We start from the raw sequence: 25,125 nt of genomic DNA, 5'->3' as shown, positions 1-25,125 counted from the left end.
TGATTGTGATGCATGACATTGTGATGTCTATGCCATGAAATACAATTAAACGAAACAGACAAATTGTTTTAATTTCAAGCGATACGCCGCAGAAACAGCTTTGATCTCAAAGTATGCACACAGCAGCTCAAAGAAGTTGAAGCAACTCAAGGACACCCCTTTGAAAAAGTATTACAAAAAAAAAATAAACGAATTCAAAAGTTAAACGTTTGATCTGCCCCCAAGGCGATTGTCACGCATGTCGACCTGGACACATTGAGACTAATTAACGACGGCGACAGGGAATGAATAGAGTATAAAACAAGTAAGAAAGCTGCAGTGGAGTGTGCTCGACTGTGAGTTACCCGATACCCATTTTGGATAAAAGCAAAAGAGTGCGGTATTGATTTTAAAAAACACCAAGTTGATATACCAAAAATACTAAAAATACAGAGTACGGAATATCGATATAGTAACACTTTCAAAATATACCATATAGTATTACAAATATACCTTAGAGTATTAAAAATATTTCAAAGGTTAAATTTGGTGTATTGATATAGTACCGCATTCAAATTATACCATAGATTCTTAAATATAACAGATTACTACATACATATTCCGGATGAGCAAATTTATAATACCCTTCGCCTTATGGATAGCGGGTATAAAAAAAATAAGAAAAAAACCCAGCCGACTGTCACGACTGGGGAATGCAATGCACATGCGTTTAATTAGCGCCACAACTCGAGGGGATTCATTGAACGAGCGAACGGCAAAGGAACCGAACTGAATCGGAGAGCAGCTTGACAGCATTCGAGAATGACGGCATTACATGAATTACATATTGCAGTTTTGTGTCGCTGGGCAAAAGGCAAATAAGGCAACGAAACTGTTTCAAACGATTTGATTGGAGTAAATTGCGAGACTCCAACTCCCAGCTGATATCCCAGCTGCTTCTCAAACGCTGACTCCAACTCCTTCTCCTACTTCTTATGTTGTCATTTCGTTACATAAGAGTCGCAATTCCGCTGGTTTCTCCTGGTTCCTGACTGCTTCCTGTGCTTGATTTTGTTTGCTTCAAATTTTATTTCCCTTCCATTTTTTTTCTCTTCTTTTTTTGAGGATTTCTGTTTTGCGACATTTCCACGTTTTCCGTTTCTCGTCCTGGCTTGTTTATACGACAGTCAGAGTTCCATTCTGCGGTCTGCGCTCTAATTGCGACTTGGCAATATATCAGCACACACACACATACATAGATAGCTAAACATATACACACACACTCCGAGTGACTCATAGAAATGTGTACTTAGATATGTTGTTGGCATCTTTGTTAGCAGCTCTACCGTTTTGACATTTGCTTACGCGTTAAAGCTGACAGGTAAAATGGATTTGTTACGGCAATGGAACACACAAAAACTCGTTGTCAGAGTGGGAGAAGGGAGAGTGGAACTCAAATGTGTGACACGTGAGAAGATAACTCCCTTACTGCCGGAAATTGTGCATAGCACAATGGCCAAAGGACTAAGCACATCAATTTAATAGCAGCACGTTTAAAGCGAGTTTTATTTTGCACCTGCTTCTCAGACAGAGCAATTTAGAAACAGTTCAAGGTTCCCCTTCTAATTGTGCAATCTTATTTTCTAGCGAAAACAAAATAAATATCAGATCTAAGTCAATTTATAGCACTGAAATAAATTCACAAAGTTTTCGACTTAAATTTGTATTTAAATCGGCTTTAAAAAGGCCTCGAAATTCTTTCTTCATTCTCAGCATTTATTTTTCTTTCTTTTGCCTTAATCACTTTCAAGTTGCTTGCTGTAAATTTGTTATCATTCTCTTGCGATTGCACTTAAGTTAGCTATGTTATCTGGCACACGGCCGAAGCATAGCACAAACTTGAGTCAAAGGATAATTCGATTGGCAAAGAAAATCGGTATTGAAATTGGCATTTGCAGATGGGCTCAATGGCATTGCCCATTAAATGGACAGCAAAGCAGTTTTTGCATTCAAATGCAAAAAGAGGCAATACTTAGAGAGACAGACTCAGCACTAATTATCAATAGCAAAATAATTGAGCGCAAATTTATCATGCCCAACAGAAAGAGGTAATAAAAACTAGAGCTAAGAGTGGCTGCTTAACCGGTGAGCAGCCTAATTGCATTAAAGGCAAATCCATACTAAAAGCATTCTAAATGCTAAGCAGACAAAAGAACGTCGCTGACCTTTGGCCCTTCGAGACGCATTACAGAATTTAATAATTCGCAAAAATTTTAATTAGCTGAACAATCCATCAAGTCTCGAATTTTGCAAAAGGCCGAAGGCCAAAATTTGCAACAGAGAAAAAGGTAAAAGAGGAGAGAAAAATGCCAAAAAAAAGGAACCGAAAAATTTCGTTACAAACGTGGCACAAAGCCAACAAGCGGATGTTCAATAACATGACACAAACGAGACCATTTACAAATTTATACCAAAGCTATTTCTTCGTTTTTTTTTTTTTTTTGCTTTAGAGCTTAGGCTACCTGCTGGCCAAAAAGAAAAATATGATTGGCAGAGAAATTAGGCAGGCAGGCTGTAAGATGAAGGCACGAAGATACTTCAAAGGCCAACGCACTCAATTTGATACAGCAAATATATATATATGTATAATATTAATCAAAAATTCACCATGCGCAGCAAAGAACCATTCAGTGTTCAATTTTCAAATATATCAATGGGAAACACACGAGAAATTCTGCATAATAATTTCAGAGAAATACTAAATACAGTCAAGATAAAAGTATGCTTCTTAAGATGCTTAGTTTTTGACATTTGAATGCTTTTAAATTAAATTAATGAAAAAGTCTCCTTTTTCTGTAAAAACTTTTGACATTTAAAGTTGTTTTGACAATTCTTGAATTTCCGCAATTTTTTGAGTGTACACGAAAAGTCACTTAGGATAGCGCCAGTGACCCGCAAGAAAGGTTAATGTCAAGCGTGAAATGAACCGTAACGAAAAGAAGGCAATATTCTTGTATTGTTGTAAGGGTCCAAGCACACAATTCACAATTTACCCAAAAGAGGTCAAGACAAAGAGCTATTAATTGTTAATACCGTACGGTTGTTCGTAAGCCAGCTCAACATTGAACTCGTGTTGCATGTTGCAACGAAACAAACAAATGAATGCAACTGACGATGATGGCAACTGGGCACTGTTAATTGCACTCATTCACACGAACGAGCACAAAAGCTGCCGACGACGACGTTTCAAAGTGGACGCTAACAACAACAACAACAACAACAGCAACAATAACTACTGTAACAAGGACTCGCCAAAGAGTCATCGTTGCCTTGACGTCGCGGAAACGGAAGCGTTAGTTGCAAGGATATGTTGCACTACACAGTCAACGCATACACAATAGTCGCCCATTCCCATTCCCATTCACAATTCATCCATCCATTCACAATTCTGCTATCCCCCTTGAGTGTATGCACACTCCCCCTCTGTGTGTATAGCAATTATGTGCTATTGAAGTTTCATTGTCAGCATTGCAGATTGCAGCTGCTAGACTCTCGGTTCCTGTTCCTGTCCTCGGTGCTCCCTGAGCCCCCTGCCCCTTCAGTCCACTCTTTGTTTCCGTGTCCGGGTCTCATTCCGTTGTCCGTTTCCGACGTAATTGTTATGCCAATTTTTAAGGCGCCGCCTGCTTGCCAAATTAAATGAAAATCAAATAAAGCCGCCTCGCCTCTCCTCCTTTAGAGAGCGAAACCCAAATACATAAATGCGGTTAAATTTGCAGCGTTAAATGTTAACAGTCGATTTTGCAACTCAAACATCAACCCATAAAAATATCAACGCGTATTTGCGTGCTTCCAAAAAGCTCTCAGTTCTCTCCTGCATCCGGCTTCGCCTACACCTTCCTTTTTCCCCCGTTCTTATCTATAGAGGGGCAAGGGAACGAGTGTCGTTTGGCTTAGACTTACGAGCTTGGGGCGCAAATTGACAATTTCTCTGAAATTGCACAAATACTTACGAGCCTGTGCTCCACTTTTTTATGGCAAATTACATAGCCGCATATGAGTATCTATGTATGAGTGTGAGTGTGGGTGTCTCTATATGTGTGTGTGTGTGTATGTGTATGTGTGTGTGGGCGTTGTCATGTAATAAAAACGTTTGCCAGCCTGCTGCGTTACCAGAGGGTTTTATGATTGGTTTTGGAGCACAAAAAAAGGGGCAACAAAAAAAAGTTAAAGGAGCAAAAGAACGAGGAGAAGGAGAAGAGAAAAAAAACAACATACAAAATAAATAAAATATAAACTGCGTTATGTTTATGCGTCAAAGGAAAACCCATCAGACGTCATCAGCTTGCGTATAATTAAACATTAGACGATGGTAATAAAATGGGAGCCATTGAACAGCAATGCTCTAAACGTTCAATACTTGATGACGTCGTCATCATCGACGAGGATAATGACGATGTTAATGAAGTAATGGCTTAAGTTAAGTAATGTTTGTTTGAAGAGTTCGAGAGTTTCTTAAGAAAAAATATAAATTTAATTTCGCTTACCAGATACAAGAGTTATTTTCATCTTTCTAAAAGTGGAAAATTAAATAAAAAAAGCGAATTAAAGTAAAAGTCAAAAAATATTTATAATACTAACTAATTTATATTCGTAGATTATTGACTGTGAAGCAAAGGGAGTGAGACTTTATTAGAAAAGAATTAGCGTAAAAAGAGAAAGATGATTTTCAATATTATTTCTTAATTTTTTGAATTTTTCATATATTCAATAATTATAAAAAATATTAAAAAAGCAAAGAATTAAAATAAAAAGCGGAATTTGATTTTTAGAATTTTTTGTTGTTTTTGTGATATTTTTGTTTACATATATATTAGAAAATATTAATTAACGAGTGACATTTTATCGGAAAAGAATAAAAATAAAGTAAAGTATTCGGTTTAAAAAATGTATAGAAAATTCGAATAATTAGTGACATTTTAAATTGAAAACAATTCTTGTTATCTCAAATCTACACAGACTCTTCTGCTACACTCACTTAGCACAGTTTGTTATTTTCATATGAAAAAGTCAATTTATAATCGTGCTCTTTTGTTTAATGCGACCAAAGTGAGCTAACTAAACAAAATATGAGTCCAGCTTGTATCCTGTACACGACAAACTTATAAAGCAATTAAAAAGTTTTAAGCATTGCCATGATTTTGCTGATTTTTTCTCCCTCGATTTTTGGCTCTATGAAACAAACAAGAAAAAACTTTCTACCTTGGGCTAAACACAATTTGAACAGCAGGTAGCAGGTGCACAGCAGCAGCAACCGCACAAATGCATAACAGCATTAGGGCTTTTATATACTACATATTCTATGCATATAGTATATATACTTAAGATCATGCTTTGGCTACCTTGGCTGCTGCTGCTTGTGGTAATGATAATCAGGCTTATAATATGTCGGTGAGTGCCTAAAAGTATGCTTAATATTGTGCAACTTTAGTGCCTTTAAGTTGCAGGGCTAAACACAATCCCCACCAGCAACAAACTCAACCTAAGCAGTAAATGTGTACCTAGCTGGACTTGGAAGAAGAAGTTTTTTTCTTTAAGTGCGGCATTCTCTAACAACTTGAGCTGCTAGGCAAACAAATGAGCAGAAAAAAATACATGCACACACATTCAGTTATTTACTAAAACTTACACACACACACACACACACAGTTCATATATACATCAAAAGTCTGCTTGCTGAAAGCAAGTCAAAAGTGCCTTTGACAGAGCGAGAGAGACAGAGAGAGAGAGAGAGAGAACAAAATGGCTGCTGAGTCGTCGAGGCGTTTGGCGTTTATTTGCGTTTATAATGTGTGAGCTATTAAAATTTTAGAGGCTCTTTCTGTAAGCGTGTGTCGGTGAGTAACTGAAAGCGACTCTGTCTGTGAGTTTTCAACACTCGAACACAAATATATATAGTATGTGTATAAATTCTTTTCTGCATTTTAATGCGTTTGCACAGAATGTTTCAATTTCTTACGAATTTTGTAACGCAAAGATTGAAATAATTTTTAAAAATTATTTTGTTTGGGCTCCATATTTTAGTCATTAATAACATTGATAAGAATTTAATATAAATTTGATATTGAAAATACAATTGTATTTAAACGTTGCTTAAATAAAAAAAAAAACAATATATATGTGTTTCAAATTTAATCTTTTAAAAATCATTTAAAATTAACAAATACAAAGAATGCAGTTAAAAGTGTTTAATATTAAATTTAAACATTGATAAAATATGAATTTAATATATTGGTATTTCAATTCAAAATAAGTAAATCGATATAAAACTTAGAAATTGTATTTAATCATTAATAAATGAAAAAATCATTAGTATTTTATTAGTTAAAATAATTCAAAAAATTAAAATAATTAAAAATTTAAATGACAGATACGAAAGTGTTGCCCCTTGAATTTGATCATAGACAAATAAAAATAGAAATCTGTTACTAATTCAAGGTAATAATATAATATAATATTAATGAAATATTAAAAATATAAAAACACAGACCCAACAAAATAAATTAATAATTTAATAACAACTATCTGTTCAATACTTTGCTGGCCCAGTCAATTAAAATAATTCAAAAATAATATGTTTAGAGTATATTTTTGGTCGGCGTAAGCCAGATGTAAGAAACATTGGCAAAGCTTTTATGCCGTTGCGTGTTATTTTCTGTAATTTTTTTTTTCGCACAGCATAAAATGAAAATTAGCTGATTTCTTTTGAGCAGATGTGCGTCGCATCGCATCGCAAAGCGACTCGTCGCTCTTAAAGCTTTTAGCAGCTGCTGCTGCTGCCAAAGCATTGTAAACATCATTTTAAGTGAAACTCTCACACCGTGTTTGCACTTTGTAGAAATGTTTGCTGCGCGCAACGCATTCAAATTCATATTTGTGTGCAGCAGTGTGCAGAAATTAACATAAAATGCGAATGAGAGACGCGGCGGCGCGATGCCGACATTTTATTTGAGTTTCAGCTTGTCCATTATACGAACAAAACTTGCAAATACCCTGTAGTAAACTAACCCAGAAATATATCAAGTATACGTCGCATAGACAACATAAAATATTTTGCAATGAAATCGCCAGATAGATTTATGTTGACGTAAACAATTATTGTTATTGAGGTTTACAGTGTTCGAGCCATAAATCATTTACAGCGCATTTCGCAGTCAGTCATGCCTGACATATATATATATTTTCGTCCTTTTTTTTCGCTTATTTGTGTTTTGTTTTCTTTTGAGCCAGATTTTGCTGCAGCTTATTTTTTATGCATATTTTATTTTGCCATTGCATGCGTAATTTTATTTGCCGCCTCGCTCTTCATTTTTGTTGCTTTTGCTTTTGCTAGTTGGGTTGGCAGGTAGTATAAGTTTTATGGCCATCGTTGCGCTTTTTCAACTGTAGTAAAAAATGTATGTGCCACACTGCAGAATGGCGGCTGGCACTCGTTGTTGTTGTTGTTGTGTTGCGTTGTGGTTATCCAGTTGCCAGTTGTCCTGACGCCACTGTGGCTGCACCTGCGGTTGTTTGTGTTGCTCTCAGCAGTTGCTGTTGTTGTTTGTCACGCTACCTTGGCCAGGGCCAAAGCAGTAGGCAACATGCCAAATTAAGTGCTCCTTCTGTTTTGTCAGGCAGAGTGAAACCTGAGGTCTGCCTCTTTGCCGTTTAAGTTGTCATGTACATTTTAATTTGCACCACGTACATGTTATGACATGTTTGCACTGTCCACACCAGGCAGCAACTTTGCAAATGATTATTTTGTTGCTTAATTTTAATTTGGTATACTGAATTGAAATTGGTAGCAAGTGCTTAACTTTGTTTTTGGTATTAACAACTACTATTCACTGAGCTATAACTATTGCAGCTGCTGCTAAGCTGGTTCAGTTGATTCGTTGTCGTTGTGGTTGCGCTTTTTGCGGTGATTGAGTTGCCAAAGGCAACTGAAAGACGCGACGACAGTCAAATTGTTTGCCGCAGCTGTTGATAAGTTTTTAATTAAGTTTAAGCGTATTAGCAGGCACTTTAGCCCAAGCAGAAGAGAACCAACTCGAACTCGAACTCGGGCTCGAGCTTGCCTTGGAAGCCACAAGAGCTCGGCATTACTTACGCGGCACTTACACCGAAATGTAAGAACGCGACGCAAATTAAATGCTTAACTGTGGGAAGCTGTGGCAGCTTCGCCAACGAACAGCCTCGGGTGCAATTTTCAAATAAAAAATAAAATAAAATAAAATCCACACAGAAAAAGAAAGAAAAAGAAGGAAATTAAGCACAGTCAGAAAGAACGCAAAGTCGCGCCACGTGTCACTGCTTTTAATATGCGCACTTTTCATGCATTAAGCATACGCCGCGTCGTCTATTAACGCTCAATAAAACGAAATAAAAATTCGGAAAAAATAAAGCAAGCAATGCAAAAAAGTAAGAATTTTATTGTCGGATATGCTCGACTGTTAGATACCCGCAATAAAAGCGAAACAGTGCGGTATTATACTTAAAATATAACAAATTAAAATACAGAAAGCTACAGTTGGAATATCTATATACTATCACATTTAAAATATAACATAATGGGAAAAAATATACTAATAATGTTCGAAACCTAATTGTCAACATATATTTGCTGGAGCCACAAAGTTATAATACCCTTCTACTCTATGGGTATCGGGTATAAAAATATAAAACGCAAAAGCAGCACTTGATTATGGCAATGCCAATTTGGTGTAAATGTCGTCTATTGATTTGCCAAGCTGAGCGCCATTCAAATGAAATTGAAATTATTTTCAATGACAGCAGTTTAGAAGACGTGCCCATTGCACACACACACACAGGACATGGGTCATGTGCTAAATAAAATAAATGTTTATTTATTATTAGAGTTCTCTCTAAAGGAAACTCAAAATTGCCACTTTGCTTGTGTGACACTTTTGTGTGTCTTTCTTTTTGGCTCAAATCGCAACGATTTGCCCCAGGCTTCCGACAACACATTCTCTTAAATCGTAACTAAAATACTGGCTGCAAATGTTGTAGATATATACGTATACATATATAAATACAGCCTTGTGCCTGGCAAGTTCAACTGCCAGTTGCTCTCGACTGTCAAATCATTTTGTGATAAGGATGCTTTCTACTCTACATAGCACACAAGCATGCACGCACACATACAGACACACACTTCCGTGTCTAATGTCCTGAATCCTGTCTGTGCATATGGGGAGAAACATGGAAACGAAGGACGCCTCCTCTTCATAACTGACGACAAATGAAAATGTCAAAAATGTATACAAACTGCTGCTGCTGTTGTTGCTGCTGCCAAGGCAGCCAAATGAGAAATGTCTTTTATTTGTATGAGCACAAATTAAATTAGAATTTCATTCAACAATTGAAAAATCTGCAACTTGCTGCCAAAGCTGAAGCAGCAGCAGCAGCAAAACAATTTCCAAGTCCAACAAAGTTTTGTCAATTTTGAAAATAGATTTTATTGCTATACTTCAAAGTATATACGAGTCTATCCCTTAAAATGTTTTCCAATTATAAATATAATACTACATTTCCAGTTGCATGCAATAAACTTACTTATTTGCAATAGTAACTTCTAGTTTTTGGGAATCATAAACTAGATACATAAACCCAACTATGATTTTACTACAATTTCTCAATTTCACAACAAATAATTACGAAATTACGATACATATGAACATAAAATAGCTTCTATGATTTTAATAATTTCTCAATTTCACAACAAACAATCATGAGAATTCCTAGCAATCTTTTCTCATTTCTAATGAATCTCGAAAAATCAATTTCCTTAATAACTGCTTTGAATTTTTGCTGACAACGAAAATTCGTAGAATATTGGCTTTTAAATAGTTACGCATAATTATCGTAGATAAGGGAAATTTAATATACTTAGATGAATGCGCCATTAATTATGCAGTTCATGAGTTTTGAGCAGAAAGTTTTCTGGTAGCTTCAATAAATAAAGGCAAGCCACGTTTACCTGTTCATCGTTAGACAAGAGAAGACAACACAAGACAAGACAAGAATCTCAGCTACAATTACAAGTTAAGCGCTAAACATTTGGCTAAAAGGCCAAAGCAGCTGCGGCATAGACGCAAGACAAGACAAGACAAGACATTGCCAAGATTAATGTTTGGTTATTAATAATGTCGAAAATTCAGTTCAGCTCAGGTGGATAGCCAAGGACAACAAGAGGCAGGTAAGCGTAGAGACGGGGGGCAAGGAAGGATCCACAGATTTGGCTGCCATGGCAAAAGCAAATCAAGTCAATTTGTTAGCCAGCAAAATGATGGCATAGCCAAGTATCCATTACGCATTTGCATTGGCGCCAGCAGCCGGCACACTTCAAACAAGGCAAAATGTCAGACAGTTTGTCAGTCAGTCAGTCAGCCAGTCAGCTGCTGGTTTGTCGTCTAGTTTGTCAGCCAGTCTGTCATTTAGTGAATGAGGGAACTCAGTCTCAGCCTCTTGGCGTGTGGAGCTAATGAAGCAAGTCGCCTCTTCTCATTTATTCGGCGGATCGAATTACTCAATTGCTGTTGCTGCTGCTGTTTTCTGCTTGTTTTTCGACCAATTTCATTGTGATCTCAGCGAACTTGCACTTGGCTCAATTTCCCTGTAATTTATATGTTATTTACACAAAGTGCCAACTGTGGCAAGTGGCAAGTGGAAAGTGGCAGGCAACAAGACAGTGCAACAATAGGTTGCATGATTTATCGCAGCCATCTTCATTCGATTGTCCTTTGTCTGTGTTGCTTATTTACATTTTGGTTTACTTTGCTGTCATTTCCTTTGTCTTTTCGGCATTTTAATGTCCTTTGATTAATTTGGACAAATATAAATGTCAGCCTTGACTCTGTTCAAGGTAATTGTCATTGTCAAACCTTACAGCTGTGGCCACGCCTCGCCTCGCATCGCCTCAACTGACCTCTGTTCCGACCTGACCACTTCACCGACATTCACACACATATATCAAATTAAATAAGGGACATAATGAGCGAGTAATGAGCACGGATGTGAAATAAGAAGCCAAGTCTCCTCGCTGTCCATTGGCAAACAAATTTTCCGAGTATATCTTCATTTTCAGCATTAACGCAAAACAAACGCAAATGCAATTAAAGAAAACAATGCTCACGCACGTATTTTCATTTTCATTCGCATTTTCATTTGCATATTGGAGATAGGATATGAAAATAATTTGCTTGCTGATGCTTCCGATTTCACTTTTAAGCCGAAATCGATCCGACATATTCATTATGCATTAATATGCGACACGACACGAGACAACAGAACTGAACACAGCGAAACGCAACGCGACGCAGCGAAATGAAAGTACATTAATAATCAAGTGGAGGCGTTGAAATATTTGCCAACTGCCTGACAAAAAAAGTTATTAAAAATAAATCACCTCCATACAAATGAGTATGCTCATTTGAACACATATATCTGGGTATATATGTATATGTATATATATATATTCATATGTTGGCTTGTTTATTGACAAAATAAATTTAAAATTAAAGTCAGCAATGCTTGTAGATAAATTAAAAAGATATACCGGCTGGGTGTTAAACTGAACTCTATGAAAATATGCATGTTATGAATACAATGAATAACTATGTAAAATAAATATAGTTGTCAACACAAATAAAGACAGTTAAATTATAAATATTAAATAGAAAGATTCAAAGTTGATAAAAGTAAAGTATATGTATTTTATGGAATTTATTTAAGGGAATAAATAATTAAAATAAATATATAATGATAGTTAAATTACAAATAAAAAATACAACTTAAGCTGAATTTATAAAAAAGTAAATAAACCTGTAATCAACCATTAAATGCAATGAATAACTAAAAAAAAACCAATAACTTCTAACAAAATAATGAAAATTAAATTATGATAATGAAATCTAAGTAGTAAATATATTACCGTAACTTCCATTACTCCAAATCAAAAGTTGATGAATGAATTCAAGAGACAAATAATAAATAATTTCAAGACAATTCTTATTTTAGTAGATTAAATTCCATTTACTTCATTCAAATCAAATTGATGACTACTAATTGTTCACGTTACTCTGCTTCATTTACTTGCAGGCTTTACTCCAACTATAATACGAAGCAATAAGTATAAAAAATCTGTACACGTGTCGTATACGCAATGCCAAAGATGCGACTGAGCAACGACTACGAAGGAGCAGCGAAAATAAAATCAGAAGCAGAAAGAAGAAGCAGCGACAACAACAAATGAATTGCGTTATAATTTCATTAAGGACAAAAGCCTTTACTAAGAATGACAACAACGTGGAACTAAGAAGCAAACAAGAAGGAAAAACGAAGCAGAGAGAAAAAAGTGAAGTAAAGTAAAGTAAAGCCGCAGCGCAGCCCAAAGCAGCCAGAGACAATAACAAAAGCATTGCCTACGTTGCTGCCAAGCAAAAATCAAGCGACTGACATTTTTATGAAATTAATACAAAAGCCAAAGGCAAGGAGAAGAGCGACAAGTACAAGGGGAGTGAGAAGAGCAATGACAGCGTCGACGTGGACACAATGATGAGCACTTGCTCTCACTCTTGCTCACTGATAATAATGATGGCCCAGCTGAAGCGGGCATGGCAGGGCTTTTTATTGCCTGACACTTGAGTAGACGACGACGGACGACGTACGACAGGAGAAAAAGAAAGGGGGAAGGAACAACGTTATAATACAGTGACTTCTTCGTCGACTCGCGCATAGATGTCGCTAATGCTATTTGCGTGACGCGGAAGAAGCAGCTGCTAAGACACGCTAAAGACGTCACCTTCACTCACTAATTTGACATGCAAACGTGACCAAGTGTCCAACAAATCTTTTTAACAAAATACAAAAAAAAAAAATACAAAATATAAAGTAAAGAGGTAAAAATGCCACGCCCATTGGAATTAATCGTAGCAATTGCTTTGCTGTTGCTGCAGCTGCAACAACTGTTCGCCTGTCCGCCCGAGGTGTGCGTCTGCAAGTGGAAGGGCGGCAAGCAGACGGTCGAATGCGGTGGCCAACAGTTGGCCGCGCTACCCGAGGGCATGGATCCGGGCACCCAAGTGCTCAACTTTAGCGGCAACGGGTTGCAGGTGCTGCAGAGCGAACGCTTTCTGCGCATGGATCTGCTCAATTTGCAGAAAATCTATTTGTCGCGCAATCAACTGATGCGCATACACGAAAAGGCCTTTCGCGGACTCACCAATCTCGTGGAGCTCGATCTCAGCGAGAATGCACTGAGCCTGGTGCCGAGCGAAACGTTTCAGGACTACAGTTCGCTGATGCGTCTCTCGCTTAGCGGCAATCCGATAAGGGAGCTGAAAACGTCCGCCTTTCGGCACCTCTCATTTCTAACCACACTCGAGCTGTCCAACTGCCAGGTGGAACGCATCGAGAACGAGGCTTTCGTGGGCATGGATAACCTCGAGTGGCTGCGACTCGATGGCAATCGCATTGCCTTCATCCAGGGAGCACACATACTCCCGAAGTCGCTGCACGGCATCAGTTTGCACAGCAATCGCTGGAATTGCGATTGCCGGCTGCTCGATGTCTACAGCTGGCTGGTGAGTCACAACATACCGCTGGCCGAGGAGCCCAAGTGCATGGAACCCGCACGGCTCAAGGGCCAGGCGATCAAGGGACTGCAGCGCACACAGTTCGCCTGTCTGCCCGAGGTGAGTCCACAGTCAAGCTACACGGAGGTGAGCGAGGGTCGCAACATGTCCATCACGTGTCTGGTGCGTGCGATCCCGGAACCGAAGGTGCTGTGGCTCTTCAATGGACAGGTGATGAGCAACGACAGTTTGCTCGACAATCTGCACATGTACTATTACATCGATGAGAGCGGCGGCAGTGGGGCAGAGGAGAAACGCAGCGAGATCTTCATCTATAATGTGGGCGCCGAGGATAATGGCACGTTCTCGTGTGTGGGACAAAACATTGCCGGCAACACGTTCAGCAATTACACGTTGCGTGTGATCATCAAGGAGCCGCCGGTGGTGAACGAAGTGTCATTTCCTCGGGACTATATGAACTACATTGTGGCGAGCAGCGCTGGCGGTGGCATCATCTTTGTGGTGCTCCTCTGCACCATTGTGGTCAAGTGCAAGCGCACCTCGGAGCCGGCGAAGCGCAAGAAATGCGAACAGGTCACAAGCATTGCGGGCGCCACCGATGCGGGCAGTCATCATGGCAACGGTCAGGATACGGGCATGATGAAGTGCGCTTCCATACTCAACGATGGCGACAGCTTAAACGGCGGCGCTGGGTTGCTGCTCAGCGAGAACCTGACGCCAACGAAGGGCAGCAATGGCAACGGTAATGGCAATGCTTCAGGCGGAGTGGCTGGTGCTGCTGTGGCAGGTGTTGGCGCCGGCGGTGGCCTCATCTTGGGTGGCCAAATGAAACAGAATCTGTTGCTCTATGCCACGCCCAACGCCCACTCGCATCCACACGCCCATCACGCGCATCCGCATGCCCAGCAGCTGCAGCTGAATGTGAACATGATGAATGCAGCTGCTGCGGCGGCGGCAGCATCGCCACCTTTGCTGCTGAGCAACGGACTGGCTGCGGCGTATTGCTCGCCACCGGCATCGTTGCGCAACTATGCGGAGAAGAATCCAGATTTGGTCAACGATGCGGAGAGTGTCAAGCACAAGCTGAAGACGGCCGTCTCGTTGGACGGAGCCGCTGACTATGAGACCGCCAGCGATTGCGGGCAGTACGAGGGCTGCTATCAGTTGACCCCGGCGCCATCGTCGCATGCACACACAATGCTGGGCATGGGTTCGCGCTTTGCCGCAGCGATGACAACGCTGCCGCGTGGCATGCAACTGAAGTCGGTGCTGAGTGCGGCGTCAGCAGCATCGCAGGCAGCGGCGGCCACATCACCGCATCAGGTGGATGTGCATTTGAATCCGGTTTGCTTTTTGGGACAGGATGGTTATGCCTACGACTACAGCAGTGCGCATCTGGTGCAGCAGGTGGCAGCCACGCCGCAGCAGCAGCAACATTCACAGCAGCAACAGCAGCAGCAACAACAACAACAGAATTTCTATCGCACCCTGCCACATAATCGCGCCCACAAGCAACAGCAGCAGCAACAATTTGCGGCTGCTGCGGCGGCGGCACAAAATGCCAGTCTACGCTACAGCCTCGAGGCGGAGTTTATACAGCGCGCACCTGTCGTTGGCTATGAGAAATATCAGTTGCCCAATGTGCGTTTCACAGCCGAGGGATATCCACAACAACAGCAGCAACAACAGCAGCAGCAACAGCAACAGCAACAGTTGCAGCTGCAGCAGCAATTCCCATCGCCACCGGAGGGCTACAAGAGCAGCGATCCAATGCCAATGCCAGCCTTCCAGCAGTGGCCCAGCTGTCTGCCCGGTTATCACGCGCAGCCTCTGCGCTACGGCATCGCGCAGTCGCCGCAGCCGCAGTCGACGCAGCATGCAGCGACTGCCACAGCAACGCCACCAGCACCCACGCTGATAGAGAACAACAGCAGCAGCAATCAGAATAGCAACAGTAACAGTAACAGCAACAACAATGCCACAATACCCGAGCTCGATGAGAGCGAAGCATCGCCAAGTGGCTCGAATGCGGCGATGGCAGATGAGCAAGCAGCTGTCAGCAGCAACAACAGCAACTCGAACACCAACGAGTCCAGCGACACGTCCAAGCTGAAGCAACTGAATGGACCGCTAGCCGATAGTCCCGATGAGGGATATGTGGGCGAGGCGCCCGAGACGAGCGATATTTGACAACGCGGCGTCGCCGCCAGCCAGGACGCTGCCTTAGATGATTCAGTGGCTCTGTAAATAGCCAAGCTGATGACACGCACACTCACCAAACACACACACACACACCAAACACACTCAACACATACTCGTAAATACATATATGTATACTTTCAGTTTGATATCTTTTGTTTCAGTTGCCCACAACACACAAAAAAGAAGTGGCAACAACAACACAAAAAAAAAGAAAGCACAAAAAAAAAGGAAAACAAAACACGAAAAACAGTCAAACAAAAGAAAGGAACGCAAGCCCCAAACTCTCAACTAGATTCGAAGTCCCAGCAAACAGAGTTCAAGTCAACGAATAAGAAATGCCCTTGAATTTATTTTTCAATTTCATAATTATTAATAAGTTGTTTGCTAAATCTAATTTTAGGAGAAATTTTTAATCATCTGCCATATTTGTTTAAGATTTATTTTTAATTTCATCTCATCATCTAAGTCTGCGAGTTTATCTTTAGCAAATTGAAAAGTTAGTTAATAAGCTGCTTGCTGTCATTATTAAAGTTAAATTTTCGTCAGCAATTTTAGCAGATATTTTTGATACTCTAGCATACATAAATATGATAAGCAGTTATTTTACATTTACAATTTAGAATATTATCTCTTTTAAAAACTATCAATGAATTTTATTTTCAATTGAATCTTTCGCTGAATTTTCTTTAAAAATTTCGAAAGTTACTTATTTCATTTTTGCCAGCAATATTAGCAGATATTTTTGATACTCTAATATGTAAAAAAGTAAAAAGCAATTTATTATTATTTAAACTATTTTCTCTTCAAAGCGTCAAAGATTTGTTTTCAGTTAAATCTTTATACGAATTTTCTTTCGCTACACCAAAAGTTACTAATTAGCGTTGTCTGAGCTAATTTATATGATATTTTTGTTACTCAAATATGTTTAAAAGTATTTATTTATTTATAACTTCGACACTTTTCTTTTGATAAAACTAACGTTGAAAATAATTTAATGTTTCTACGAATTTTCTTTATGTAATTCAAAAGTTGCAGTTTTTATTAATGAATTTAAAATTTCTCGCAGCAATTTTAGCAGTAATTAAAAGCATTTGGAAAGTTATATTCTCTACTTAAATCAAATTAGAATCGCATATTTTCTCTTGATAAAACTAACACTGGTGACTCTCAAGTTTCTACAAATTTGTAATTTATTTAAAATATTTTTCACTCGCATATTTGTTTTCAATATGAAAAATACGCCGTGCGCTAACCTAATTTAAATGCAAATGCTAAAATGATATTGAGCCAATATTATGTTGATGTGTTGTTGCCGCCTCGAACTTTTCATGCAAGTTGATTGAGCCCACGATGGCAAAAAGAAAAACGAAAAGAGTATGCCACAAAAAGGGCAGAGGCGACCTAACCTAATAAAGCCGAAAAACAAAGAAGCGATGCTAAACAAAAGCACGACGACGCTGTGTGACTCCATCTTTGGCATCGTTGCTATTGTTTTTGTCGTTGTTGCTGTTGCTGTTGCTGTTACAACAACTTCCTCTTCTTCTATACACTGTGCTAACCCGGCCAAGACCCAATCCCGACCCCTTAGAAGAAGCATAGGCAGAGGCCAGCCCAGTCATGCCTATGCGTGCCTCGAGTGGCAAGCTGGCAGCATTTTATTTCCGTTGATGTAATTGAAAAAGTTTTTCATTTAATATAAACTTTTCAGCGTCTTGCCAGTGCTTTCAAGCCATAAAAGAAGGCCGCAAAAAAAAAGTGAAAAGGGAAGCAACGGCGGCGGCGACAAAGCAAAAGAAATGTCAGGCCTATGCCTAGTCTTAGTCTCAGTCTCAGTCGCTGTCGATTGAGTTGCTTTCAGCGGCGTTGTTGTAAGTTGACAATTGACTCGCCGGTGCTTACATACGAGGCTCACTTTCTACTTCCCACTTTACACTTGCCATTTCTCCCACTCCCAAATTTACCTCTTCTTTACCTCTTACCACACTACATACAAAGTCATCGCTGCTGCTCTCTAGGCTCAAGTGTCTCGTGTGTTTTGTTGCCACGACAACACCTGCTTCTCGCTGACACAAAGGATTTGGACCTGGGCCGAGCACAACTCTGGGAATGGGTTCAAGTGCCATACACACGCTTGTTGAATCTTAGCTAGAAGGCAGCTCAAGCTCAGCCCAGCTCACATGGGTTGAAATTGTGTTCCTCCCCCAAAATCGCGAGTGGCATTAAGGGTTTCCTTTTGTGTATTGTGCTCTAGTTTATGCAATTTTAATTTCAGCACGAGCTGCTGCCATTTAAATAATTTATTGTATTTATTTTCAACAACAACAGCAACAACAAACATCTTTGCATTTCCCTTCTCCAAACAAAATCATCCACTTCACATCTAAAAAGTATATAAAAAAAAAATAAAGAGCCAACAAATTTCTAAAATACATACAGAAAAAAACGAGTACACACATATGGCACAAGTATTTCCGGGTAACAACAACAACAAAAACAAACAGTAGCTATCATTAAATAAGTAGTCACCGAAATTAAAAGTATATAAAACTGTAAGAACTAATCGCTTAGTTTTAAAATTAAAAACATAAACATAAAACAAGCATTGAAAATATTGTATGTAAATGTAGTTATAGAAAAAATGTTGAGCAAAGCGAATGGAAAAGCTTCTAAAAATTGTACATTTTCATTGAATTTAATTTAAGCAATTTTTTCAACATTTTCTTCAAATATGTTTCTACAATGTTTTCTATCAACAATTCGGTTTACCATTTAGAATTATGTATTTTTACCAGTTCTTTAATTCAACGCCTCTTTTAATCAAAACTTTCATTTTTACAAATGTCGTTTCTTCACAAAAAAAAAACTTTCTATGTAAATATAACAAGAATTACGTATAACGATGAAGGTGAAAAGTTGAGCTAAAAGAAAGAGAACAAAAAAGTGGAATGGAAAGCAAATTTCAAATGTTGTAAGAACTAAGAACTAAAAATAGCAATAGACGAAAGAGAGAAAATGTGTGGAAAATGCAGAAGCAATCATTTAAGCACACTACCGAGGTACTGTAAATTGGAATAAATAAATCATTAGTTGTAAAAATGTACACAAAAACACACACACTAATACAAGTATGGCATACATTTACATATACATATACAGACACACAACACACTTGCGCATATAGCAAATTATTTAGTTTTAAATTCACCAAGTGAGTTAGTTGGCAAAATGCACCGCAAAAAAGATAAACACAACATGAACATGGAAAAAGATTTAAACATTTTAGCATAGCAAATGGAAAATTGCATCCAATACATATACAAACAAAAATACTCAAAACAATGAATTTGCAAAAGAAATAAATTTTAACAAAAATACTGCGCATAACTTAACAAAAACAAAAAACTATTTTAGATGTAATATAAACAAATATTAGGCATTTAAGTTAGCCCTAGGTAATAAAACGTTTATGAATAAATATGAATATAAATAAATATAACTTAAATACATATACGAAAAACGCATTAATGGCAACAAAACATTTAAACAACAATGAGCATTAATAATTGAAAGAAAACACACACAAAACACAGTAAAAACGGATATACAAAAAACCCAATTTAGATGTAAATTATATTTTAAGTTAAAAACCCAAAAATTCATATTGATAATAAAAACGAGTAAATTGTAAAAAGCATAAGAAACAACCCAAATAAAACTGCATTAAACTGAAGAATTTAATAAAAATTAAATTATGCATTTTTAATATGTTAATTACTTCAACTATTCAATGGAATATAATAGCATTGCATTTCACTCCACTCACCAAAAAAAAAAGAAAATAAAAGGGTGAAACCGCTGGAAATTTAGTGAAAAAAAATTTTAATGAACCATGACGGTGGAAAATGCAAATGCATTCTCAAGTAGGGCAGTTGATTGCGAAGTGAAGCATAGAAAAAGCTAAGAATATAACCAGCGAAGAGTGATTTGTGAAAATAATCAAAAAAATATGAGAAAAGAACACGCAAAAATAAGAGCAAAGCAGAAAAAATTAGTGGGCAAGTTTAAGTTGGAAATTCCTGCATAAATTTCAGAACTAAAACTGCAGCAATATTGATGGCAAAAATAACAATGGGAGAGCAAAAATTTGATGATTGAAAATTGAAATTGAAAACAATTTACAAGTGCAGCAACTGAAAGGATTGCACATTCACATATCACGTATACGCACTGTGTATGCACTGTGTGTTGGCAAAACTCAGAGCAAAAGTGTCAGGACTGACGCATTACACGCTTCAGTGCTCAATAATCCCATTAAAGAGTGCGTGCTGGAGTCGAAGCTGAAACTGAAGCTCAGAGGCAAAAGCTCAACTGGGTCAGTTAATGCAGGTCGACCTGGCTGACATTTATGAGCACACCCAGAGAGTACAGCAGCAGTGCAGTGCAGTGACAAAGCTAGCACACACCATCCAATTAAGTTCAGAGTTTTGCTTTAAAAGAGGAGCAGCTGCCACATACGGAGTGTCAAAATTTATTGAAGCACCCACAAGCCAACGGCTTACAAAACAAGAAAAATATGAGCATGATATGGAAAGCTGCTGCTGCGTTGACAGCCCACAAACAGAGAGAGGAGAGAAGAGAGACTGAGAATGAGACTGAGACTCGACAGCGTAACCAAAAACCAAAGCCTTCCACGAATTGTGGCGACGGCATCAAAATCAAAGACAAGCGCAAAGTTGCCCAAAAAACCAAAGTCAGAAGAGGCAAAAGCGCGCATAATTAATGTAGGCATAAAAACAAGTGACTTGTAAATATTACCAAGGCAATGGCTTTTGTCTGTGGCTGTGGCTGAGAGACTGTGTGTGTGTGTGCGCGCGTGTGTGTGTGTCTAAGGCTACTTACAAAGTGGCAAGTGCGAGTGGCAAACAAGGATGAGAAGGACTCAGCACTGAAGACTGGGCGCTGCTGTGTGTGGCATTGTCTAAGTTTCACTTTGCTAATAAAGCGCCCAAGTGGGCGAGTTGTGCCACTTAAAAGCGCACACAAAAGCCAACAGCAAGCTCTGCATGTGTGTGTGAATTGCTTATGTGTGTGTGTGTGTGTGTGTGTGTGTGTGTGGATGCTGACGATGTCTTGTCTTTACTGGTCCGTCTTTGGCTCCTCCTCGTGATGTTTGCCTGCGTTTATATGGTCTGGTGATTGTGACATTGTAACTACAATTACAAGCGGAAGTGACGCACACATCAACGCACAATCATGCACACATTCACACAATCACACACATACATATATATGCTTGCAGTCTGTTTATATGGGCTAGGTCTATCTTTGCTTTATGTATGGCTAATGCGCCACTAAAGCTGCGCACAAATTGAGCTTATCGTATGGTTATTTCAATTCTATTTTATGCCTAACGGCCTCACACACACGGCCCTTTGGGTCCCTCGACTGTCTTAGGCGCCTAGTCTCTGGTCTTAGCCGCTTGTTCATGCCCCCCTCAAACATTGTGTGAAAAATGGTAAGCCAAAGAGTGTGCGTGTGTGTGTGCGTAAGCTCTCTGGCCTAGGTCATGCATTAGTTTCCCTTATAAAGTTATTAACCAAAATTAATGCTTGTTATAAAATTTTCGTATGTATTTAGGAAGTGACTGTGCATTAAATGAAGACTTCAAGACTTTGCTTGGCCTTTAATTAATGCCCCCAATTCTATGGATTGGACTAACGGATGAGACGAATTAAAAGTTACTTGTGTAGTTTTGGAGTGTAGTTGCTAATGGCGATAGGAAGAGAGAAATTTACTGAACAACTCTACGATATTTATACATAGCAAGTAAGAAACATACAGTTCAGTGTGCTCGACTGTCAAATACCCTTTTTGAAGAAAAGCATAACAGTGTGGTATAAATATACCAAAAAATACTAATCCTATAGTTTGTATATCGCTATACTATTACATTAAAAATATACCATTGAGTACACAATACCAGATTGTCGCCGCTACATATTCTTAAGAAAAGTAAAACAGCGGTATTATTCTAAATTATACCATATTAATATACAAAAAAATAATAAAATACCGCAGCCTATGGTTGGTATATACACTAAAAATATACCATAGTGTATAAAATATACTAGATTTTCAACCACAGCCGCTAAGGCCACGATACTTTATCTTGTCGGAGATGCCTCCTTCTGTGTTTTTAGGTAGCGGGTAGAAAAAGTTACTGACATGATAATATAAATTTAAAATTTGAAAACTTTAATAAAGGTTTTAAACTTGCCCTTTAGATTATAATCTGTAATTAAAAAAATTTTAAAATATAATTAATACAATGAAATTACTTCAAAATATTACAAACACTTGCGAAATGCTGTTTGTAAATAATTAAAAATATGATGTTAATAATCATTGAAGTTGAGCTACTCTTAATAAGCATTAAAAACTTATCCAATTAACCAAAACAGGCAATAATGCCAAGTTAAGGGCCAATTTGTGTGTTGTTTGGCTAGAGACACTAGAGAACTACAGAACAGATCAACGAGATAAAGTAAAAGATATTAAAAATTTAAATATGCACACACGTCTATTTACGCATGGCCGCACATTAATTTGCATAACTAATAAAATTGCCAAAAAACAGAAACTGCGAATGGAAGAAGTTGAAAGGTCCCAAACTACACAGAAAAAAAAATAGAAAACTTTTGGGAGGGTCACGAACAAGAGGAATGCGAAAATATGTCACAAACTAGAAAACTGTAAATGGCAAACAAAAGTTAGATTTTCGAGGGGGATAGGGGAAGGGAACTAGAGACGTTCGTTGGCTCGTGCCAGCTGTCGAAATCTTTTAAAATTAATTCAGACTCATAAAATATTGATAATAAAGTCAGGCCAGCGAGATACACAAAGAGAGAGATAGGGAAAGAGAGAGAGTGTGGGAGTAAGGGATAATGTCATGGGGCTGTTTGTCCCCAGTTGAATATATCTCCTCTATATACACGTGTTCTGCCAGCTTCAATTTGTTTGGTTGTCAATTTTTAATGTGACTGTTTGATAAATCAATTTGCCGGGCAGCGCAAACGGGCAACAAAAGGCCAAACTTATACGAGAGTTGAGCATACTAAGAGATGAAGCGAGTGTATATTTTGATTGGATTTAGATTGTCGCCTTTCGCACTATTTTCACAACAGCAAATTGATAGAATTTTCAATTTGTTTCTTTTAGTATGGTTGAAGAACTTCTGCTGCTCACTATTAAAATAATTTACAGCAAGTCCAGTCCGGCTGTTCTTTGTTGCTGTCGCACACTTTCACGTGCGACTGACCAATGATTACTCTTAAATATTTGGCAAGGTATTTAACAGTAATACACACACACACTCGCACACATACTTGGACTAAGTTTAGTTGGGGAAAACGACACCTGCTGCATAAAATCCACAAATAAACAAGCTGTCAGTTTCTTGGAGCCAGCTGCACACAAATGCCCAAACAGTTTTCTGGTCGAAAGCAAAGAGACCAGCACACACACACACACACAAACGCAGGTGTATAAATATGTACACACATACAAATACACAAAGCTGGCCGCTTTACCTAACGTATTAAGTGTAATTAACTTGACCAAGGCTTCGGCTGGCAGAAGAACCCATTGGCAAACGCAAACGCACAACGCAAGCAAAGCTCTGTTTCCTGCTTTTGTTGTATAATTCAAATGGATTTTGTGGTTATTTTAAAGATAACTATTGCAGCCTTATCTCAACAATAATAAGTCTAAGCTGCTGCTGCTGCTCGCTTCCTTGTTTTTCCGGTATATATAGTATACGAATACCGTTTTCTACATGGATACAATTTCCACTTGACCTAGTTACCGGCCACAACTAACTAGACAGCCTAAGGAAGAAGCCTGGCGAGGCGAGGCAGACGCATAAAGGATTTACTGGCTAAACAATTTGCCAAATGCCTTGCAGCGCACCACTAGACATAAGCTACCAAGGAGGCCGAGACGTGGGTTAAATAAAATCCAATCATGAAACTATAAACGTTGCTAAAAAATAATTAAATTGCTCAGCAATAAATTGCAGCTATCCAATTTTTTTTCTTCTTTTTGCTTCTTTTAAGCTTCGTCAACATTTCGGCCAAAGAATGTGTTTTATCTTATGACAATTGCAATTTGTTTCCACTTTAATTGAGCCCCAATAAAAGAGAGTTGCACGCATTTTGAAGTTTTGTGTGCAATTTAAGGTTGCACCACTTTAGCACCATGGAATTTTGTTGGAGCATTGACAATCCACAGCAGCAGCTCAACACTTTGCTCTTGCAAAATCAATTTATATGTTAATTTGTGAGCCAAAAACACAAACGCACATACACAGGGCGTGTCAAAACTGGCCGCCATACTAACACACTTACACCCACACACACACACACTCACGCACTCACGCATAGAGAGGCACTCTGGCGTTTTGGGTTGCCAAACAAAAATATGCGAAAGGCCCAAAAAACAAAAACGTTGTAGGTGCCAAAACTGACATTGGCTAAGGTTAAGGCAATGTGTGTGTGCGTGTGTGTATGTGTTCTGTTTGCATTTATCAGTGTGTGTGTTTGTGTGCGTGTGTGTATCTTGAATATGTAGCACACTGTGTGTAGGAGTCGCACAAGTTTTTAGCTGGCAGCTGGCAGCCTTCAGCTACCAAAAACAACATGACAGCAATGAAAGGCGTCTGATTCATACATAGGGATATGTACGTGTGAGTGTATATGTGTATGTGTTTAGTTGTGAAGTGTGTGCATTCTTGCAGCAAACAACCGCGCGCACAGCCACACCCAAAAACACCACAACTAGTACTACGAAAAACAATCGGCAACTGCGGCCAAACAGACGTGAAAGATCAACAAAATACAACTGAAGCGGAAAGCCATCAGACAAGCCAGATACCCTGTTTATTTTATATATTTCTCTCGTTTACTTGAAAACCTTAACGGAGATAAAACAATATAGAATCAAAAGTGGAATTAAATTAACAGTTTTTAATGATATTTTAATTTAACTTAGAATAATTGAAAAATATGAAGTACATAATTAAACTAAGTAGCAATACAATGACGATTAATTGATAAGATAAGAATGGAACGGATGGAGCGAACTGAACAAGTTGCAAAGAGAAAAAAGAATATTAAAATTGAGTTAATGTTAAATATTATAATAATATTTGCATCTAAAGCAATAATCATAGAACGTTCGCAACTTAAATACTTTATATTTGGATAATTCTATGACGGAATTTGTCGAG

General features: G+C 38.5%; 1 protein-coding gene across 2 annotated transcripts in view; it reads left to right on the top strand.

The window, feature by feature from the left end:
* The window catches only part of LOC133840982 (uncharacterized), a 52,222-nt gene extending 36,083 nt beyond the window's left edge, over positions 1-16,139 (top strand). For both annotated transcript variants that reach the window (XM_062273220.1, XM_062273213.1), the window contains one exon: positions 12,142-16,139. In XM_062273220.1, coding sequence (XP_062129204.1) covers positions 12,948-15,827 — 2,880 coding nt within the window. In that variant the 5' untranslated portion in view covers positions 12,142-12,947 and the 3' untranslated portion in view covers positions 15,828-16,139. The remainder of the gene's footprint in view (positions 1-12,141) is intronic.
* The last annotated feature ends 8,986 nt before the right edge of the window (positions 16,140-25,125 follow it).

Source organism: Drosophila sulfurigaster, chromosome 2L, assembly GCF_023558435.1.
Source record: "Drosophila sulfurigaster albostrigata strain 15112-1811.04 chromosome 2L, ASM2355843v2, whole genome shotgun sequence".
NCBI lineage: Eukaryota > Metazoa > Arthropoda > Insecta > Diptera > Drosophilidae > Drosophila > Drosophila sulfurigaster.
The sequence above is the reverse complement of the archived record's forward strand: the minus strand, read 5'-3'. Positions and strand labels throughout refer to the sequence as shown.